The sequence below is a fragment of the Trachypithecus francoisi genome, unplaced genomic scaffold (assembly GCF_009764315.1).
Source record: "Trachypithecus francoisi isolate TF-2019V2 unplaced genomic scaffold, Tfra_2.0 Lachesis_group3, whole genome shotgun sequence".
Taxonomy (NCBI): Eukaryota; Metazoa; Chordata; class Mammalia; order Primates; family Cercopithecidae; genus Trachypithecus; species Trachypithecus francoisi.
Window position 1 is genome coordinate 86,431,704 of NW_022681468.1, and position 20,095 is coordinate 86,451,798.

The 20,095-nt window shown below is 34.3% G+C and overlaps 2 protein-coding genes across 2 annotated transcripts; one reads left to right on the top strand and one right to left on the bottom strand.

The window, feature by feature from the left end:
• Positions 1-6,317: 6,317 nt before the first annotated feature.
• LOC117071607 (olfactory receptor 4Q2) lies at positions 6,318-7,435 on the top strand. Its single transcript, XM_033191707.1, has one exon. The coding sequence runs from the start codon at positions 6,413-6,415 to the stop codon at positions 7,352-7,354; it is 942 nt and encodes a 313-aa protein (XP_033047598.1). The 5' UTR covers positions 6,318-6,412; the 3' UTR covers positions 7,355-7,435.
• Positions 7,436-18,877: 11,442 nt separating this feature from the next.
• LOC117069644 (olfactory receptor 4K14) lies at positions 18,878-19,792 on the bottom strand. Its single transcript, XM_033188032.1, has one exon. It carries the CDS (start codon positions 19,790-19,792, stop codon positions 18,878-18,880), a length of 915 nt encoding a protein of 304 aa, XP_033043923.1.
• Between the last annotated feature and the right edge of the window lie 303 nt (positions 19,793-20,095).

The following is a 20,095-nucleotide window of genomic DNA, read 5'->3' on the forward strand; positions in this document are numbered from 1 at the left end:
ACTCATTACCTGGATGATAAAATAATCAGTCTACTAAACCCCTGTGACAGCCAATTTACCACATGTAATAAAGAGGCACATATATTCCCAAACCTAAAATAAATGTTGGAAGGAAAAAAAAAATTACCTATTGGATATTATGTTTACTATTGGGTAGTGGTTTTTATAGAAGCCCAAACCCCAGCATTACACAATGTATCCATGTAACAAACCTGGATATGTACTCCCTGAATCTAAAATTTAAAAATATTACATTAAAAAAATATAACCCAGAAAGTTTTCAAATCAACAACTTAACTTTACAACTTAAGGAACTTGAAAAAAATAAAACAAACTACACCTGACCCTAGCAGGAAGCAGGAAATAATAAAAAGTAGAGATAATTGAAATAGAGAACATAAAACAATAGAAAAATTCAATGGGATCAAAAATTGGTTGTTTGAAAAGACAACAAAATTGGCAAACTTTAGCTAGCTGAACTAACAAAAACAGAGAGAAGACTCAAATTACTAAAACCAGAAATAAAAATGAGAACAGTATATTACTACCAACTCCAGGGAAACAAAAAGAATTATAAAAGAGTACTATGAATAATTGCATACCAATAAAATGAATAACCTGGAAGAAATGTACAAATTTCTAGTACGAGACCCAGGAAGACTTAATAATGAAGAAATAAAAAGTATGAAAATATCTATAACTAGTAAGGAGATTGAATTAGTGATCAAAGTCTCCCAACAAAGAGAAGCCTGGACATGATGGCTTCGCTAGTGAATTTTACTAACGTTTAAGGAAGAATTATTTTGCATCCATTCTCTTCAAAATTTTTTCAAAAAATTTAAGGGGAGGGAATAGTTCCTAATTTATTCTTTGAGACCAGTATCACCTTGATACCAAAGCCGGACAAAAAAATAAATAAATAAAAAATAAAAAAAACCACAGGAAAAGAAAACTATAGGCCAATGTCACTTCTTAACATTGTTGCAAAATCCTCAACAAAATACTAGTAAATTGAATTCAATAGCACATTAAAAAGATTATATACTGTGACCAAGTGGTATTTATTTCTAGGATACAAAGATGTTGTAGCACAAAAAATCAATATAATATATCACATTGCATTAACAGATGAAGGGGGAAAACGATACAGAAAATCATCTGAAAAAATGCAACATCTTTTCATCACAAAAACACTTAACACTAGGAATAGAAGGAAACTACGTCAATACAAATTAACAGGATACACAAATTATCACATAACAATTGTATTTCTATACACTAATTATGAACAGTCAATAAAGAAAATTAAGAATATATATTATATATCTCTTTATACATATATAGAGAAAGAGAGGGAGATGAGAAAGATGAGAGAGAGAGAGAGAGAGAAAGAGAGAGGAGATTTATTAGGGGAAATTGACTCACTGATTATGAAAGCTGAGAATTCCTCCACCAGGATCCTCAGCTTCTTGGAAGGTACCTGTTTACATTGAGGGAGGATATTCCCTACTCAGTTCCCCGACTCTCACAGCAATCTCCTACATAAACTCCTTTACAGACACACCTTGGGCAGCCCAGTCATTCTAATCAAGGGCCAAACCACCTGGATTTCCATTCCAGAAGAAGGAGGACAGGTTCAGTGCCTACTGAAGCATTGAGAATAACTAATACAATGATTGAGACTAAATAATGCTTTATCAGCTATCTGGGTATCCACTAATGCAGTCCATTCGTAACTAAAAATCAACTACTACACTAGGCTTCATGAAAATTAAGAACTTCTGTTTACTAAATGATACCACTAAGAAAGGTAAGCCACAGATAATATTAGATAATTGTAATACATATATCAACAAAGGAGTTGTTTATATCGTATGTAATGGATTCCTGTAAGTCAGGAAGAAAATGCAAGTGACTCAACAATTGAGCAAACAAATTGAATGGATAGTTCATTAAAAAAAAGATTTTCAAATATAAAATAAACATATGGGCCGGGCGCAGTGGCTCAAGCCTGTAATCCCAGCACTTTGGGAGGCCGAGACGGGAGGATCACGAGGTCAGGAGATCGAGACCATCCTGGCTAACACGGTGAAACCCCGTCTCTACTAAAAAATACAAAAAACTAGCTGGGCGAGGTGGCGGGCGCCTGTAGTCCCAGCTACTCGGGAGGCTGAGGCAGGAGAATGGCATAAACCCGGGAGGCGGAGCTTGCAGTGAGCTGAGATCCGGCCACTGCACTTCAGCCTGGGTGACAGAGCGAAACTCCGTCTCAAAAAAAAAAAAAAAAAAGAAAATAAACATATGGGATGTTCAGCATCATTACTTATCAAGGATATGCAAATGAACCGCAATTAGTACCCAGCAGAGTGACTAAATTATTTTTCTTTTTAAAGGTAGATGTTGAGGAGAATATGGAGCAATGTAAACTCTGTTACATCAGTGGTGGTATTGTAAATTGATACAACTGTATCTGAAGAATGTTTTATAGTTTCTTATCAAATGAGATATACATCTACTTTAGGATTGAAAAGTTACACTCCTAGTGTACATCCATCAGAAATGAATGTAACGTCCATCAAAATATGTACAGGAATGTTCATAAAAGCTTTTTTTTCTATTAGCCAAAAATGAGAAACTACCCAAATGTCCAGCAACAGTATAATGCATAAACAAATTGTAGTATGCTTAAATAATTGAAGAAATAATAAAGATTTTTAGTAATAAAAACGTACAATGATACATGCAATAACTAGAGTAAATTTCAGTCATAATGTCAAATCAAAGTAATCAACACACATAGAAAGGGTATATATTTTACAATCCCATTTATACAAAGTTTAAACACAGGCAAAATTAATCAAAGGCGATAGAGGTTATAAAAGAGGTTAGCTTTAGACGTTTTGTTGGGAGGAGGAGTGAGGAAGTTATTTGAGGCATTGTTAATGTTCTGTCTCCATCTGGTTGGAAGTTTACATAAGCAAAAATTTAATCAGCTGTAAATTTAGGTTTGCAGTAAATGTTTCAAACATTTGCATTGTTTAATATCCTTGAAGTCTAGAGAACTTTCATACATTAATAAAGAAAATATGATAAACACTCAGGAATTAAAGAGACAAATGAACATGCAATTTTTAGAATTAAAAGATGTGTGACTAACAAAAATCTGAAAAGATGTTCATTCATAGTGCTGCTGATGCAAATGCAAACTAAAATGTACTATCTTTATTACACATCACATTTGAAAAATTATCATTAAAATTGAAGAATGATGTTATCTAGTGTAGGAAAGAATATGAAAATAGCATTGCATACACAGCTCATGGGAGTATGCATTACTCTAGTTTTTTGGGGGAGAAATACCTGTCCACATTTGTCTCAGAAATTTTACATTCAGCCTCTGTCTCTTACAAATACTGAATAGCAGTCTGAAGAAATATGACCAAATTATTCACTGTAGAACCTTTTATTATAATGATAAAATAATAGATGATCTACATGCCCATTGATAGAATATTTTATTATAATGTACCATATTTGATGGTTTTAATATCATATATCAGTTAAAATAATTAGAGCTATAGCTGGGAGTGGTGGCATGGGCCTGTAATTCAGCTACTCAGGAGTCTGAGGCAGGAGAATCGCTTGAACCCAGGAGGTGGAGGTTGAGGTGAGCCAAGATGGGGTCACTGCACTCCAGCCTGGGGGACAGAGCAAGACTCCATCTCCAAAAAAAATTAATAATAATAATTAGAGCCAAATATAGCACATGAAATCACATCCATAATATATTACTGTATTGAAGAAAACCTTTCTCTCTCTTTCTCTTCCCTCTCTCTCTTCTCCTCTCAGTGGTAGAGAGGCAGTAGAGGAAAGGGGAAACTTTTATATTTACTTAAGACATTTTTGTAATATTAAACAGAATTAAATTACATCTAAAGTCATTAATTCTGATTAGAAAAGGTACTCCAGATAAAGCAGTATAAGCAAAGGTGTACTGGTAGGAGAAATGCAACATCTCTGAAGCCAAATTTTCCTTAATGTTTCATCATCCTTTCCATTAACCTCAGCCGTGTGGGCCAGGGGGACCCTTGCCTCTCTATAAAATCCAGCTGACATTGGTACAACTCTCCTATCTTCTTTTCCCCTTCTATTAATCGCTTTCTACCCTCACATCCCAGTATCACTCAACACATATATTTTTATGTTTCATAATTTCTGAAAAAGGATTAAACATTTTTAATGATTTCCTTTGTGATTTGACTGTGAGTAGCTGAATCTCGAAATCCCTAAACATCAAAATTTCCTAATGGTGGCCAGTGTAACCAGGGGTTTTCATCTTAATTCATTAATTTCCTTGGTCGATAATATCTAGGATGGTTGTATATTGTTAATGTGCCAGGAGTCCATGACTGCAGGACCTAAGAATTTACAGACAAGAAGGTATGTAATTTGACTTAAAATCTATTGTACTGACAGCCTTTCTTCATGCTTCTGTCATCAGGACCTACCTGCAGAATCAGTATTCAACAATGTGCTCTTTTTCAATATAATATTGTCTATGCAATGTTATATTGTATAAATCAAACAATGCATTTTTAAAAGGTATTCAGAATATATGGCTAGCAAAATTAACAATCTTTGCCTCTGGGAATTGGGAACATAATTATTTTCTTCATGTTTTTCATGATTCTGAAACTGAGATTATTTGATGTCATTTCTAGACAATAACTTTTACTCTCAAAACAAGTTAAATGGGTTATAATTAAGAGAAATTATTACCTGAAAATTAAGTAAAATGCTAAGTAATAATTAAGTTGCAGAAAGATAAAAAATCCATTTTTTGGATTTTTGTGTATAAAAATAAAATGTCATAAACCCTACAGATATGCATAGGAACTCTCAGTAGGTAAGAAAAAAGTCTCAATTGTTAAAGTGAATTGTTATAAATATTTTATTGCCTTTACATGTAGTCTAGTGTCTTACATAATTTAACTTTTCTGTGTATATAGATTGTATCATATTTTAAGTATAGTTTTGTGTCCTGTTTTTTCTCTTATTATGTGACCATTTTCTAAAGTTAATAAATATTTTTTAAACATCAGTTCAACAAAATAGTATTTAAATTTGGAAATTTTACCTCATAGTGTCTTGATATGTTTAACCGTTAGCATCTAATTGATGTAATCTTTATAGTTACATAATTGCCTTAAACAAAGAATATGTAAATTTTATTATTTTTAAGCTTTTATTTAGTTTAAAATTAATTTTATTTTTAATATTTTTATTCTTGTTGATTTGCCTAAAAGTATATAGTTTAGAAGTGGCACAAACTATAATAAGATGAAGAAAATTCAATATTTAAACTTTAAATTGCTATCCAATTATTATGTCTTAAGTCTTCAAAATGTTGCTCTGTGTATGGCAGAACTGAGCTGTAGAATCTGAGTGAATAACGGCTATCATGAAACACGAAAAACACCCCTCCCTGCAGTTCTCAGTGAACAATCACCCATTTCATCTCATACAGTAGCATGTTCCAGCTATTGCTCATGTAAACGGATAAAATATACACAACATACAAATTGCTATTTTTGTCTCAGAGAAATAGTTTTTTATTTGATTTGATAGACTAGTCAAAGGAGAGTCATTTCAATGCATGAATAACCATTTTATAATTATATTTAGACCATTATAAGCATAATGTGTACCTATATGCCCACAGGTGTGATTTAAGATAAAAAATATATCATTGACAATAATAAACTAGAAATAAGTGTGTTATAGAATATGGTAAGCTGGAGAGGCATATCAAAAAAAAATATAGTAAGAAGTCATTGAACTAGCAATAATCCCAAGTGGAATGTGATCTTTCCTGTAGCTATTTGCACAGCTTAGAATCCTACAAGAGTTTTCTTGATGGCAAAGGGTACAGGGATTCCCTTTTCTCAAATAAAAGCTCTACAGATCTAATGTCCATTTATTGGAATCTGAAATTCTACCTTTGATTTTATTTTTGCCCAAATATTTTTATTAAAAATAATATTTCAGAAAAACATAACATTTCTTGAGACTGAATGTGGAAAAGGAGAGAGAAGTAATGTGCTGAATGATGGAAGGGAGAAATGCATCATGTGGAAGTTAACGGCTTGGAGCCAGGTAACTTCATGTTCTAATTAACCTTGACCATGCCATTAGTGTCTCAAGGTCGCAGTTGGTGAAATAATATACATTTATATTAGGTAAGGAGAAAATAATTTCTTCCAGCTAATTAATCAGGATGTATCTTAGAGGATGAAAAATCTCTCTTTTGAAATGAGCAGAGTCTTGTATTTGATGTGAATTACCTCATTCATTTTAAATGTCACTAATGCCCTATTGTTTAATCTCTTTGATCTAGGTAGAACCAGGTCAAATGGATAAAAACCAAACAGAAGTGGTGAGAGAATTTTTCTTGTCAGGCTTCTCACAGACATCATCTATTGAAGCAGGGCTATTTGTTCTATTCCTTTTCTTCTATGTGTCCACTTGGGCGGGCAATGTCCTCATTATGGTCACAGTGGCATCTGATAAATACCTGAACTCATCACCCATGTATTTCCTTCTTGGCAGCCTCTCATTTCTGGACCTATGTTATTCAACAGTAACGACCCCTAAGCTTCTGGCTGACTTTCTTAATCATGAAAAACTCATTTCCTATGACCAATGCATTGTACAACTCTTCTTCCTGCATTTTATAGGGGCAGCTGAAATGTTCCTGCTCACAGTGATGGCCTACGATCGCTATGTTGCAATCTGTCACCCCCTGCACTACACCACTGTCATGAGTCGGGGGTTATGCTGTATGTTAGTTGCTGCCTCCTGGATTGGAGGATTTGTACACTCCACTGTCCAGACCATTCTCACTATCCGTCTACCCTTTTGTGGGCCAAATCAGGTGAACAACTTTTTTTGTGATGTTCCCCCTGTCATCAAACTTGCCTGTGCTGACACTTTTGTCACTGAATTGCTCATGGTATCTAACAGTGGGTTGATCTCCACCATCTCCTTTGTGGTGCTAATTTCCTCCTACACCACTATCCTAGTCAAGATTCGCTCCAAGGAAGGAAGGCGAAAGGCACTCTCCACATGTGCCTCTCACCTCATTGTGGTAACACTCTTTTTTGGACCCTGTATTTTCATCTATGCTCGTCCTTTCTCTACATTTTCTGTGGACAAGATGGTGTCTGTACTCTACAATGTTATTACACCGATGCTAAACCCCCTCATCTACACACTTCGGAACAAAGAGGTAAAGTCAGCCATGCAGAAGCTCTGGGTCAGAACTGGACTTACTTGGAGAGACCAGGAGACATGAGACATTGATGTGAATTTTTCAAAGTAGAAAATCTGAGGTTAAAATAATTACTTTTTGAATAATGAGTTGGAAGGTCATTGCCTAGTTTTTAAATTTATTTCAATAAATCAGAATAGTCCTATTACCGACTTTATCATTCAACTGTACACTATAACTAATCTGATTACTTTTTTATTGAATCAAATCTGTTTTTCTATCAGATTGTCTTTTTTCATCTCATCTATTCATCTCATCAAATTTTATTTCATCCACTATTTCTGTTTAGTTTGTCATTTAGAACTGGTACAAACCACTTTTTCTAAGCCTTCACTGCCTTCTCTACCTTGCTTTATTTTTTTCCTTCAATTTTAAGTTATTCTAACTACAGATGGTCCCTGAGTTATGATGATTCACTTTATAATTTTTTTGTCTTTAAGATGATGCACAAACCATACTTTGAGTATTCATATAACCATTTTATTTTTCACTTTCAGCACAGCATTCCATAAATTACATTCAACACTTTATTATTATAAAATATGCTTTGTGTTAGATGATTTTGTCTAAATGTAGACCAGTGTCAATGTTCTGGGCATGTTTGAGGGAGGTTAGGCTAAGCTATCATGTTCAGTAGGTTAGTTTTATTAAATACATTTTTCACTTACAGTATTTTCAACTTACTGTGGGTTTATTCAGACATAAGCCCATCATAAGTGAGGAGCATCTGTAGATATCTGCAGTCAATTTAAGTGTATTTATTTCTGTACATATTTAAGAGAATATCAGTTAGACGTATTAGAGTGAATTCAATTATGACTATACGACAACAAGCTAATGAAATATATTAGCTTCATCACCTTATCACATGTAATAGAGACAGCAGTTGCCCAATATTGTGGGTTCAAATATCCCTCTTTGAATTACAATTCATGTAAACCTGAAAAACGGAAGCCCTAATTTCCTCATATGTAGCATGCATAAAATGATGTGTACTTCTGAGTGCTGATGTGAAGATGAAAAATGAAAACAGACATGAATGTGTCTACTATGGTGCCTGCCTCATAACACAGTTCAAAAATAATTTATTCATTAAAGTTGATTTTTTCAATGATATAGGGTATAGAAGGTAAAGTTCTACATTGGCTGACTTACCATATTGCAACAACAGTTTGATCTGCCAGTTTGTGCAGGATACTTGAAAGTATATAGAAATGAGTTCGTGATATTTTCACATTTGTCACTTTTTGGAAAGTTATTTTATATTACTGTCATCATTATCAAAAAACCCCTCATTGACATTGGTTGTATCCTTAAGTTATATTAAGACATATTCATAGGCCTGTTTACTGTTTACCAAATCTTTATAATTAAAGATAAAAATTAAATCGACATTCAAGTTTACAAGAAACTGAACAAAAATAAAATATAAATACAAAAGGACTGTGAAGTACATTGAAGTACTTACAGTTTTTTTAGTCTTTGCATTTTAAAGCAATTGTAGCAACAAATCTGTGTGACAAAGACAGAAGCTAAAGAGGTTTGGTAAATGTATTAATGACTGAGTTTATATCTTTGTTATCTTTATACTCCCAAACTAACTTAAATACCTAACAAAATAAATAAAATGGGATAAAAATGTGTTAAATAAATGCGGGAAGCTTCTGTATCTTCTCTCATCAATGTGGCATTGACAACAGAAGAAATATTTTAGAGAGGTTTTCTTTTTTCATATTTAGTAAAAATAACTTGTAAAAATTTCATTGAGACATAGAAACACTTTCAGAGATGTTAAAGACGCAAGAATTCACCAAACTTTTATTTTATTTTAAGTTCTTGGATATACGTGCAGAAGGTGCAGGTACGTTACACAGTTATACATATGCCATGGTGGTTTGCTGCACCTATTAACCCATCATCTAGGTTTTAAGCCCCGCAGGCATTAGGTATTTGTCCTAATGCTCTCCCTCCTCTTTCTCCCCACCCCCCGACAGGCCCAGGTGTGTGGTTTTCTCCTCCCTGTGTCCATGTGTTCTCATTGTTCAGCTGTAAGTGGGAACACGTGGTGTTTGGTTTTCTGTTCCTGACTTAGTTAGCTGAGGATAATGGCTTCTGGTTCCATCCATGTCCCTGCAAAGGACATGATCTCCTTTTTATGGCTGCATAGTATTCCATAGTGTATATGCAACACATTTTCTTTATCCAATCTATCATTGATTGGCATTTGGGTTGATTCCATGTCTTTGCTATTGTGAATAGTGCTACAATGAATATATGTGTGCACTTATCTTTATAATAGAATGATTTGTATTTTAGGGGGTATATACCCAGTAATGGGATTGCTGGGTCAAATGGTATTTCTGGTTCTAGGTCTTTGAGGAATCACCACATTATCTTCCACAATGGTTGAATTAAACAAATTTTAAAATTTTATAGCAACACATCTAATGATTGATACATTTACATCTAAAATCCAACATACAATGTTCCTGTTCAAATAAAATATGAAGCTCAGATTTTTTTTAAAAAATTACTAATTTTGACAGTGTGGGTCAGCTTATAATGAAATAACAATCCATAAAATATTATTCACTTAACAAATGTTTATTTTATATTAATGCCACAATAATAATATGGGATGCATGTCAGCCGTTGATCTCTGCTTATTATAGTCACCAATAGATTCATGCTGATGAATTATTTACTTCCACATGTAATTTCATTATTGCTTGGGTAGGAAAACAGCCACGTGGTGAATCTCACCCTGGCTCTTGAATCTTCTCATATTGCATTGACCAAATGAATTATACCAATAAGTTCAATAATTGGAAAAACTTCTTTAAAATACTATTCAAGGCACTCTGCAAGACTTGGAAAATCTGTAATAGACTGGGATTCATTAAATTAAATCTATTCTTGAATTTCTTCCCACAAAGAAAACCCACATTAGTGAATTCTTTAAACATACAAGAAAAACATAGCACCAATGTTACACAAACTCTTCCTGTGAGTAAAAAAATAGAGAATACTTTTTATTTCTTTTTGTCACCAGCATGTTTTAAATTTCAAAATCTGACCATGATGTCATAATAATAGTAAATTAATTATAAATTAATCTCACCTATGAACATAAATGTAATGATCATTTAAATAATTAGCAAATTATATCTATTGATATATAAAAAGATAATACAATATACACCACTTGTCTTCCTCCAGATTTGTAAGACTAGTTGAAAATTCAAAAATCAATCCATGTAATTAACTATATTTACAAATTGATAGATGTAGTAAATTATTGCAAAATTTCACCAATTTATTTTAAAAAGATATCAAATTTGTAAACTACAAATCCCAAGTAATCTTATGCTAGGGAATCCTTAATCTGATGAAGAGTATCCACAAAACATTCTAAAATAAATATTATGCTCACTATTGAAATATTAAGGACTTTCACATTGAAACTAAGAAACAAATAATACTTGATATTGCCACCATAATTCAACATTATTCTGGAGACTTAGGCAGTGTAATGAGACAAGAAAAAATAAAACAGTATAAGAAATGGAGAGGAAGCAATCAAATATTCATTATTAACAAATATCACAGTATACATATATAGATAATTCAAGAAAATGTACAGAAAATAGAATTAATAAATGAAGTTAGCATAATCACTGAATATGACAAAGTCAATAGTCTGAAAATAAATTGTAGACTCCCAGTTCTGGGGTAAAATGGAATAGATACACTTTCCCCTATTCATGCTACTAGGCACAACTAAAACCTCTGGATATTATATAATGCAAACATTAAAAAAAAAAAAAAAAGAAACTTTGAAAGACAGAAGCAGCAAATCAGGTAGAAACTTCAAGACCCAATACATGGCATGGTAATGATAATTTCCCTTTTGCATTTTTTATTTCTTTTCATTTGCCTCATATAAGTCTAATTGGGTGTTGGAGAAACTAGCAGCCCAAAAACACACCAACAGACGCAGACATAAATAGCACCCCCATGCCCCCTCGCAAAAAAAAAAAAAAAAAAAAAAAAAGAAGACCATTATCTCTAACCAGAGGACAAGAAAAAGAGAAGCCTGGAAAGATAGAAAACTTCAAGACAGTAACTGTTCTCCATCTACAAAAGGCCACAAATAAGCGATGGCCTATCTTCCACCAAAATAAAGTAAGGAGTCCAGATTTCTAACCTTTCTGGTAGTAATAACCCTCTTCCCATTGGTGTCGTTAGAGACCATGTGAAGAGCCGGTAATTCTACTCCATCCAGTGAGGTAAATTTCTCCTCACTGCCAAGGTGATATCAAAGAAGGTTGAGTTGGAAGCCAGTTCGTCAACACTTTCCAGCAGTAAAGAGTACCCCCTCACCACAGTGTCAGTGGTGGTCATATAGGGAGTAATAAGAAGATGACCTTTTCCCTCCCAGCCAACAGAGACCTAGTAAGGAGCTTGGACCCTCTCCTCTGCCCAGCAGTAATGAGGCACCCTGCCATGCCTTCTCTATAGAATCAACAGAGGCCAAGAGGGGAATCTAATTTCTACTTCCATTTTGTGGATGGCACAGTGCCAGATGAAGCCTGCTAAAACAAAAGGTTTAAATAGTATCCAGAGTATCATTACACTGAAATATTTAGGATTTAACTTGAAAAACAAAAACAAAAACTCTCACCATACAAACCAGAAAAATCTCAGCTAGAATGAAAAAACAGCGAATAGATGCCAATTCTAAGATAAAACAGATACTAAAATTATCATAAAATTCTTCGTTGAGAAATTACAAGCATGTTTGAAGAAAATACAAAATAAAAAGTCTCAGCAAATAAATAGAAGACATAAAAAAGAAACAAATGGAAGTGGAAGTTTTATTATAGAACTGAAAAATATCATAACAGAAAGAAAGAAAAAGAGAGAGAGAGACAGAAGGAAAGGAGGTAGGGAGGGAGGAAAAGAAGGAGAGAAGGAGGAAGGGAAGGAGGGAAAGAGGGAAGGAGGGAAGGAAGGAGAAGGAAGGAAAAAAGGAAGGAAGTAAGGAAGGAAAGGATGGGGGGAGGGAAGGAAAAAGGAAGAACAGAAAAGCAAGCAAGAAGGACACCTCAGTGAATGGAATTAAAAGCATACTTGGGAGGACAGAGGGAAGAATCAGCAAACTTGAAGACAAAACAATAAACATTGAAAATGTAAGAATCCTAGAACACCAAAAGAAAAAACAATAAAAAGAAACATATGTGTAGATACAATAGCCTTTACTCCTCCTCTTGAGTTTTCCAAATTGAATTTGACAGTTAAAGCAAAACTTATTGCATTATTTATTGTTGTACCCAATGTATATAAATAGTTAGGACAATTTTGTATTTAAAGTATGGGAGGGCAAAGAGACTGAAAGAATAAGATTTCTATACTATATTTGAACTGGTAAATTGGTTACATAATCTAATAGCTAGAATGACCACTAAGAAACCTGTAGAAAGAGATACACCAAAAACTCTATAGATAGATCAAAATAAAATTCTAAAAAAAATTACAGTCACCCACAGGATAGTAGGGAAAATAGAACAAATTAAAAATGAGGGAAGAAACCAAAATCAAAAATAAAATAGGCAACTTAATCCTAACATATCAACATTACTTTAGATATAAATGGTTTAAATTCACCAATTTAAAGACAGAGATTGGCAAATAGAAAAAAATGACCTTTTACATGCCATCTAGAAGAAACTCAATTCAAATATAATGACACAGGTGTGTGAAAAATAAAAAGATGAAATAAGATGCACCATGCAAACATTAATCAAAAAGATGCTAGAGTAACTGTGCTAGTATCAGGTTTATTCAGAGCAAAGAAAATTACCAGGGACAGAGTAAGATATAACACAATGATAAAAGGGACAAGCCATAGCAATTCTAAATATGTATGTACCATAAAAGTTAGCGACAAATTATGTTAAACAAAAACTGATAAGACTGAAAGAACAAATAGACAAATCTACAATTATAATTACATACTTCAACACGCCTCTTTACACAATTAATAGAGATAGTTCATTAAGTATATAGAAGAATTCAACAACACGAACAACCAACATGACCTAATTGACATTTTTAGGACACTCCATCAATGACATCAGAACGCATATCCTTTTCAAACACCCACAGAACGTTTACCAAGATAGGTTATATCCTGAAATGTAACACAACAACCTAAATGTCCATCACTGATAGACTGGCTAAAGAAACGTGGTACATATACACCATGGAATACTATGTAGCCATAAAAAGAACAAGATCATGTCCTTTGCAGAGACATGGATGGAGCTGGAGGCGATTATCCTTGGCAAACACAGTTACAGAAAACCAAATACCACATATTCTCACTTATAAGTAGAAGCTAAATGATGAGAACAAGTGGACACATAGAGAGGAACAGACATTGGGGCTTATTGGAGGATGAAGGGTAGGAAGAGTGAGGGGATCAGGAAAAATAACTAATGGGTACTAGGATTAATACCTGTGTGATGAAATAATCTATACAACAAACCCCCTTGACACAAGTTTACTTGTGTAACAAACTGCACATGGACCCCTGAACTTAAAATAAAAGTAAAAAAAAATTAAAATTGTATGACATTTGCCAGAAGCCATCAAAATAAAAGTATACAGCTTTGAAAACAAACTAAAAAAATGTAAAATAATTGAAATCATATGGAAGATGTTCTCTAGCTGTGATTCATTCAGACTATAAAGTAAGAATAGAAAGATGAGACAATCTCCAAACACTTGGAAACAAGCCAAATCATTTATAAATAAGACATGGTCATAGAAACAAAATTGAGATGAAATAAAAAATACATTAAACTGAATTAAAACGAAAATATAATATACCAAAATTCAGAGGACAAAACAAAAGGAATACTGAGATGAAAATTTATACCACTAAATGCTGATATTATTATTCTTTTTTGATATTGTTCCATGTATCATTGTTTTAGTGCTCTTCTTTTGGTTACATTTCATTTTTGCATTTCCAGTGTATAGAAATACAATTGACTTTTAAAAGCTTTTTATTTTATACACAGAGCCACCAAATGTTGCAAAATATAATGCAGGCATACCATTCCTAGATAGAACATCAGATTCTAGATATTGGATACTGGGGAGAAAAGGCTGCTTAAATGAAATCTTAGAGTTGCAGAAGTTAGTCACTACCCTGTGCATGATCCACAGGTCACTTATGATGGAGGGAGCCACAAAAGCCAATGTTTGGGGATTTTTTTTTTTTTTTTTTTTTTTTGAGACGGAGTCTCGCTCTGTCGCCCAAGCTGGAGTGCAGTGGCCGGATCTCAGCTCACTGCAAGCTCCGCCTCCCGGGTTCACGCCATTCTCCTGCCTCAGCCTCCCGAGGAGCTGGGACTACAGGCGCCCGCCACCTCACCCGGCTAGTTTTTTTTTTGTACTTTTTAGTAGAGACGGGGTTTCACCGTGTTAGCCAGGATGGTCTCGATCTCCTGACCTCGTGATCCACCCGCCTGGCCTCCCAAAGTGCTGGGATTACAGGCTTGAGCCACCGCGTCCGGCCGATATATTTTCTTAAAAGTCTTTCTGACCTCATCCTCTTCAAACGGCATCTGAGTTCAAATAGGAAGAAATTAAGTGAAAAAAATAGTTTGCCCATTTATAGGAAAGACATTTTACTTCATATGAAAACCCTTAAGCCGGGCGCGGTGGCTCACGCCTGTAATCCCAGTACTTTGGGAGACCGAGGAGGGCGAATCACGAGGTCAGGAGATTGAGACCATCCTGGCTAACACGGTGAAACCCCCTTTACTAAAAATACAAAATATTAGCCAGGCGTGGTGGTGGGCGCCTGTAGTCCCAGCTACTTGGGAGGCTGAGGCAGGAGAATGGCATGAACCTGGGAGGTGGAGCTTGCAGGGATCCAAGATCATGCCATTACACTCCAAACTGGGGACAGAGCAAGACTCCGCCTCAAAAAAAAAAAAGAAAACCCTTAAATTTGAAGCTCTCTTATGAAAATTTAGCATTTAAAATGACTTACATTAATAAAAGTCTTCAGACAAAATAATTGATTTTAACATTGTTTTAATATTCATGTTGAAGAAAACCATGAATATATCAAAGAGAATTAGGAGAGGAAGCAGCAGATATCTTAATGATTGCAGTAAGAGACATGGAGGGATATTTAAGATTCCTTCAATTTCACAGGACCTGGTCTTATAACCATCAATAATGTATTTTAGGAGGTTGTGTTTTTTAAAAATTAGTATATCCTAATGATGTATTTCTAGGATACTTAATTATGAAAATGCATCCTGGTCCATTAATAGAGACTTATACGTTAAGAAAACCCTTCCAACCATTCCTTAATAGCATTTACTCCTGCAGATAACATCAGCAATTATTCAATGGTTCTCAGTCATAACAGTGAATGAGAATCACCTGAGGCAATTTATAGTAAAAAACAGATTTCTGGGATTGGTTCCTAAAGTTCAAATTCAGCTGGCCAATTATGAAACCATATTATTTGCACTTTAAAACATTCACTGTAGGCCGGGCGCGGTGGCTCCAGCCTGTAATCCCAGCACTTTGGGAGGCCGAGACGGGCGGATCACGAGGTCAGGAGATCGAGACCATCCTGGCTAACACGGTGAAACCCCGTCTCTAATAAAAATACAAAAACTAGCCGAGCGAAGTGGCGGGCGCCTGTAGTCCCAGCTCCTCGGGAGGCTGAGGCAGGAGAATGGTGTAAACCCGGGAGGCGGAGCTTGCAGTGAGCTGAGATCTGGCCACTGCACTCCAGTCCGGGCGACAGAGCGAGACTCTGCCTCAAAAAAAAAAAAAAAACATTCACTGTAATATGTATTTAACTTACCTCATTCTAAAATCAGAACATGAGTTTTGTAAATGCTTCCTCACAATTCAGGAAGCTTCCTCTACTTTGAAATCTGTGGCTTCTTATGAACTGATGGTGACAAGTTCTCTGCAAATGCACATTGTTTATGAAAAACAAAAACTGGTGATTTCTCTCAAGTTTCACTAACCTATCAACAGCCATGTTTACTCAGTCCAAACTACTAGATAAACCCCAGGAACGTCTGCGCCTAGAGAGTGCAATGATCCACATTTATCTTTATGGATCTGGACAAAGCAGTATGGAGAGTTGAGCAGAGGTTAGGAATGGAGCATGAGCCATCGGATAGTTCTGAGAACTCAGAAACACCTCATGGGATCTCGTATATATTTGGGCACTTACTACATGACTATTCCTATGCTAAACACACACACACACCGACTATATATATACATTTATATACACATAACACATTATATATACATATATCATATGTATTTATAGTGCATAAAGCATATACACACTCTATATTATATATAAATATATTTTAAATATATAATTATATATATATAATTTAATAAGAAAGAATCCTAGAAAATCAGAGAAAAGTTGAAGGAATAAAGTCTTTCTAAAAATCAGGATTGGATTAGGTTTCTCTTTGATGGGCCTTCAGAGGATATCCTGTTTATTTCTATCATAGTTTTCATTTTGCCTCATATTTTGTGATTGTCTGTATACTTGTCTTTATTTCACTCATTGAAAAGATCCAAGTGTCTGGTAATGTATGTTCCTAAATACTCTATCTTCACTCCTAGACCATTGCCTGGAATCTGAAATGTTGTCGGTACTTGAAAAGCATATAATAATTGAATAAATAAATATATAGATAGCATTTATTATATTTTGGTTAAAAAATTATGTCCAAAGTCTGCAGCAAGTCAGTGATCAGTGTTACATCAATAACAACAAAGAAAATTACTTTTAAGGCAGATCTTGATTTCTCTTTAAGCTTTTGTTAATGTTCACATATATAGGTGTAATTGATTGTAAAACTTGACTGTGTTCAAAGTCTATAAAATAAAAATAGAGTATTATAATAGGCAAGGGGACTTTATCTTAAGGCAGAAATTGTTTTCCTTATGTGTTCTTTTATATTTATGCATATGTTTGGATTACAATTATAGGGCAAGTTGTAAGTACCTAGAAGCATGCCTTCCTGAATTGAATACAATATCCAAAGTCATTGGAAGTTCCATTCAATTGCTTAAGTAACTCAATCATTACCAATTTTCTCCTTTGGGGTGATATCTCACAGTCAACCTAGGAGAAAATTGCTTGAGTTCCCTGCACGTTAATTTAGTAAAAATGAAATTTAACTCTTGTTTATAATTGTCTTTTTAAGATCCATGGACATGTAAAAATTCAGCACAACATCTGCATCTGTGGCATTCAAACATTCACTTCCTAATAAATGACTCCCCAGGAGACAGAATCAAATCAGAAAGAGATGCAGTGTTTATTGAAAATCTGCTTTGGGTGAAAATATGTTAATTTAATAATTGAATACATATTAAATGTAACACTATCGATTATGTTTACTTTATAAAATATTTAGCTGTAAAATATGGATTTTTCAAAGTTAAAATGAATTTCTGTAATGAAAATCACTGGAATGTATTCATTTTTTAAATAACAGTGTTCAGTATAATACACATTTACTAGGAAAAGTATATTTTTAAAATCAATAAGATCTTGAAATGGTGCTGTCTTTTTTCTCCTTTCAAGCTTCCAAACTTAGGACAAATATTTGCTGGGCATTATTTAATCCCAGGCATGCCTCCCTGTGCCAAATGTCTCGTGTTTTGAATAATGCACTTTGCAGTATTGAGCTATGATTAGGAAATAAAAATTCCTTTTCATATTAACTTTTGGGGCAGAGTAAACTAGTAAGATAAATCTGGTTTTAGAAAATGCAGAGTTCATTCCAAAATATATGTGTGGAGTTGAAGATAATATACATACGTGTGTATGTGTGTGTGTGTATATACACACACAGATATATTTTCACAGATATACATATCATTTTATCTTATTTTACTAATATATATACATACATAGATACATACATGACATATATATGCATGCATGTATATATTTGTAATAAAATACATTTCTGTATATGTAAAATATATATATACATACATACATGTAAGTATATATTTGTAATATAAAATAAAATGATATATTTTTGTTGAAATCAACTGTTTCTCCGAATAAATGATGTATATATCATTTCTCTGAATATATAGTAATATATAGCTTCTCTGAATAAATGACATATCATTTTATATTGCATATATACATGTATGTATGTATATATATTTTAAGCTTTGTATATATAAAAATATATAAACACATGTATATATGTTATATAAATACATATATTATGTATATATGTAATACATTATATTTACAAATGTGTAATATAAAATAAAATGATATGTTTTTTGTTGAAATCAACTCTCCCTGTAATATAACACATTACAAATTATATCAATGTAGTGTCAGAATGAAATCTTTGAGCAGAATTATAAGAAATTATATCCCCTGTATGAGTAGAAACATGTAGCACTATGGAAGGCTGGAATTCATTGAAAAGTCACGAGTCAGTTTTGCAGTTTCTTCATAGCTGCTTTCATCTCCTCATTTCTCAGTGTGTAGATAATGGGGTTCAGGAGTGGAGTAAAAATGATATAAAACACAGACAGCAACTTGTCCACAGAAAACCTACTGAAAGGCCACATATAAATAAAAATGCAAGGGCCAAAGAACAGCGTCACTACCATGATATGTGCAGAGCAAGTGGAGAGTGCTTTGGATGCACTACCGGCAGCACGCTGTCTGACAGTGAGGAAGATCACAGTGTAGGAGATCAGGAGGAGCAGAAAACAGCTCAAGGAAAGCAACCCACTGTCTGAGATCATAATTATACCCAAGACATAGGTGTCCATGCAGGCAAGTTTGATCACGAGAGGGAGGTCACAGAAGAAGCTGTCTACCTCATTGGGGCCACAGTAAGGTAAATTTACAGTGAAAGCCACTTGACTGATGGAGTGCACAAATCCAGTGACCCATGAAGCCAGCACCAGCCTGATGCAAGTCTGCCAACTCATCAAAGTCACGTAATGCAAGGGTTTGCATATGGCTACATATCTGTCATAGGCCATGGAAACCAGGAGCACCATCTCAGCCCCACCAGTAAAGTGCAAGAAGAAGATTTGAGCCATACATCCTCCAAAGGAGATGAGTTTTCGATCACTAAGGAAATCCCTGATCATCTTGGGAGTGGCAAATGAAGCCAACCACATGTCCAGGAAAGATAGGTTCCCCAGGAGGAAGTACATAGGGGAGGAATGCAGGTGGGGATCAGAAATTACAGTGACCAAAATGAGAAGGTTACCCAGCATAGTGGCCACATAGATCCCGACGAAAAATATAAAGAAAAAATTTTGAAGATGTCGTGAAGTGCAGAGTCCATGCAACACAAATTCTGACACCAAGGAATAGTTCTGCATGTGCATTGCCTCAAGTTTCAGACTTTGTTTGTAATCTAAATAAAGAAAAAAATCCTGTCATTTGCAACAACACCTCAAGGACATTGTGTTAAGTGAAATAAACTGAAATAAACCAGGCACAGAAAGACAAATATCAAAAGATGTCACTTAATATGTGGAATATAAAAAAGAAAGTAAAATGGTGGTTACCAGAGGCTGGGAAGGAGGAGGGTGAGGGATAAATTCGTCAAAGAACAAAGTTTCAATTAGACATAAGGAAAAATTCAAGTGATCTCATCATTGTGATTATGGATAATAGCAATATATTAT

Excerpts from the sequence above, each read along its gene's own strand:
- LOC117069644 (XM_033188032.1), bottom strand. The coding sequence starts at position 19,792 with ATGCACATGCAGAACTATTCCTTGGTGTCAGAATTTGTGTTGCATGGA.
- LOC117071607 (XM_033191707.1), top strand. The coding sequence starts at position 6,413 with ATGGATAAAAACCAAACAGAAGTGGTGAGAGAATTTTTCTTGTCAGGC.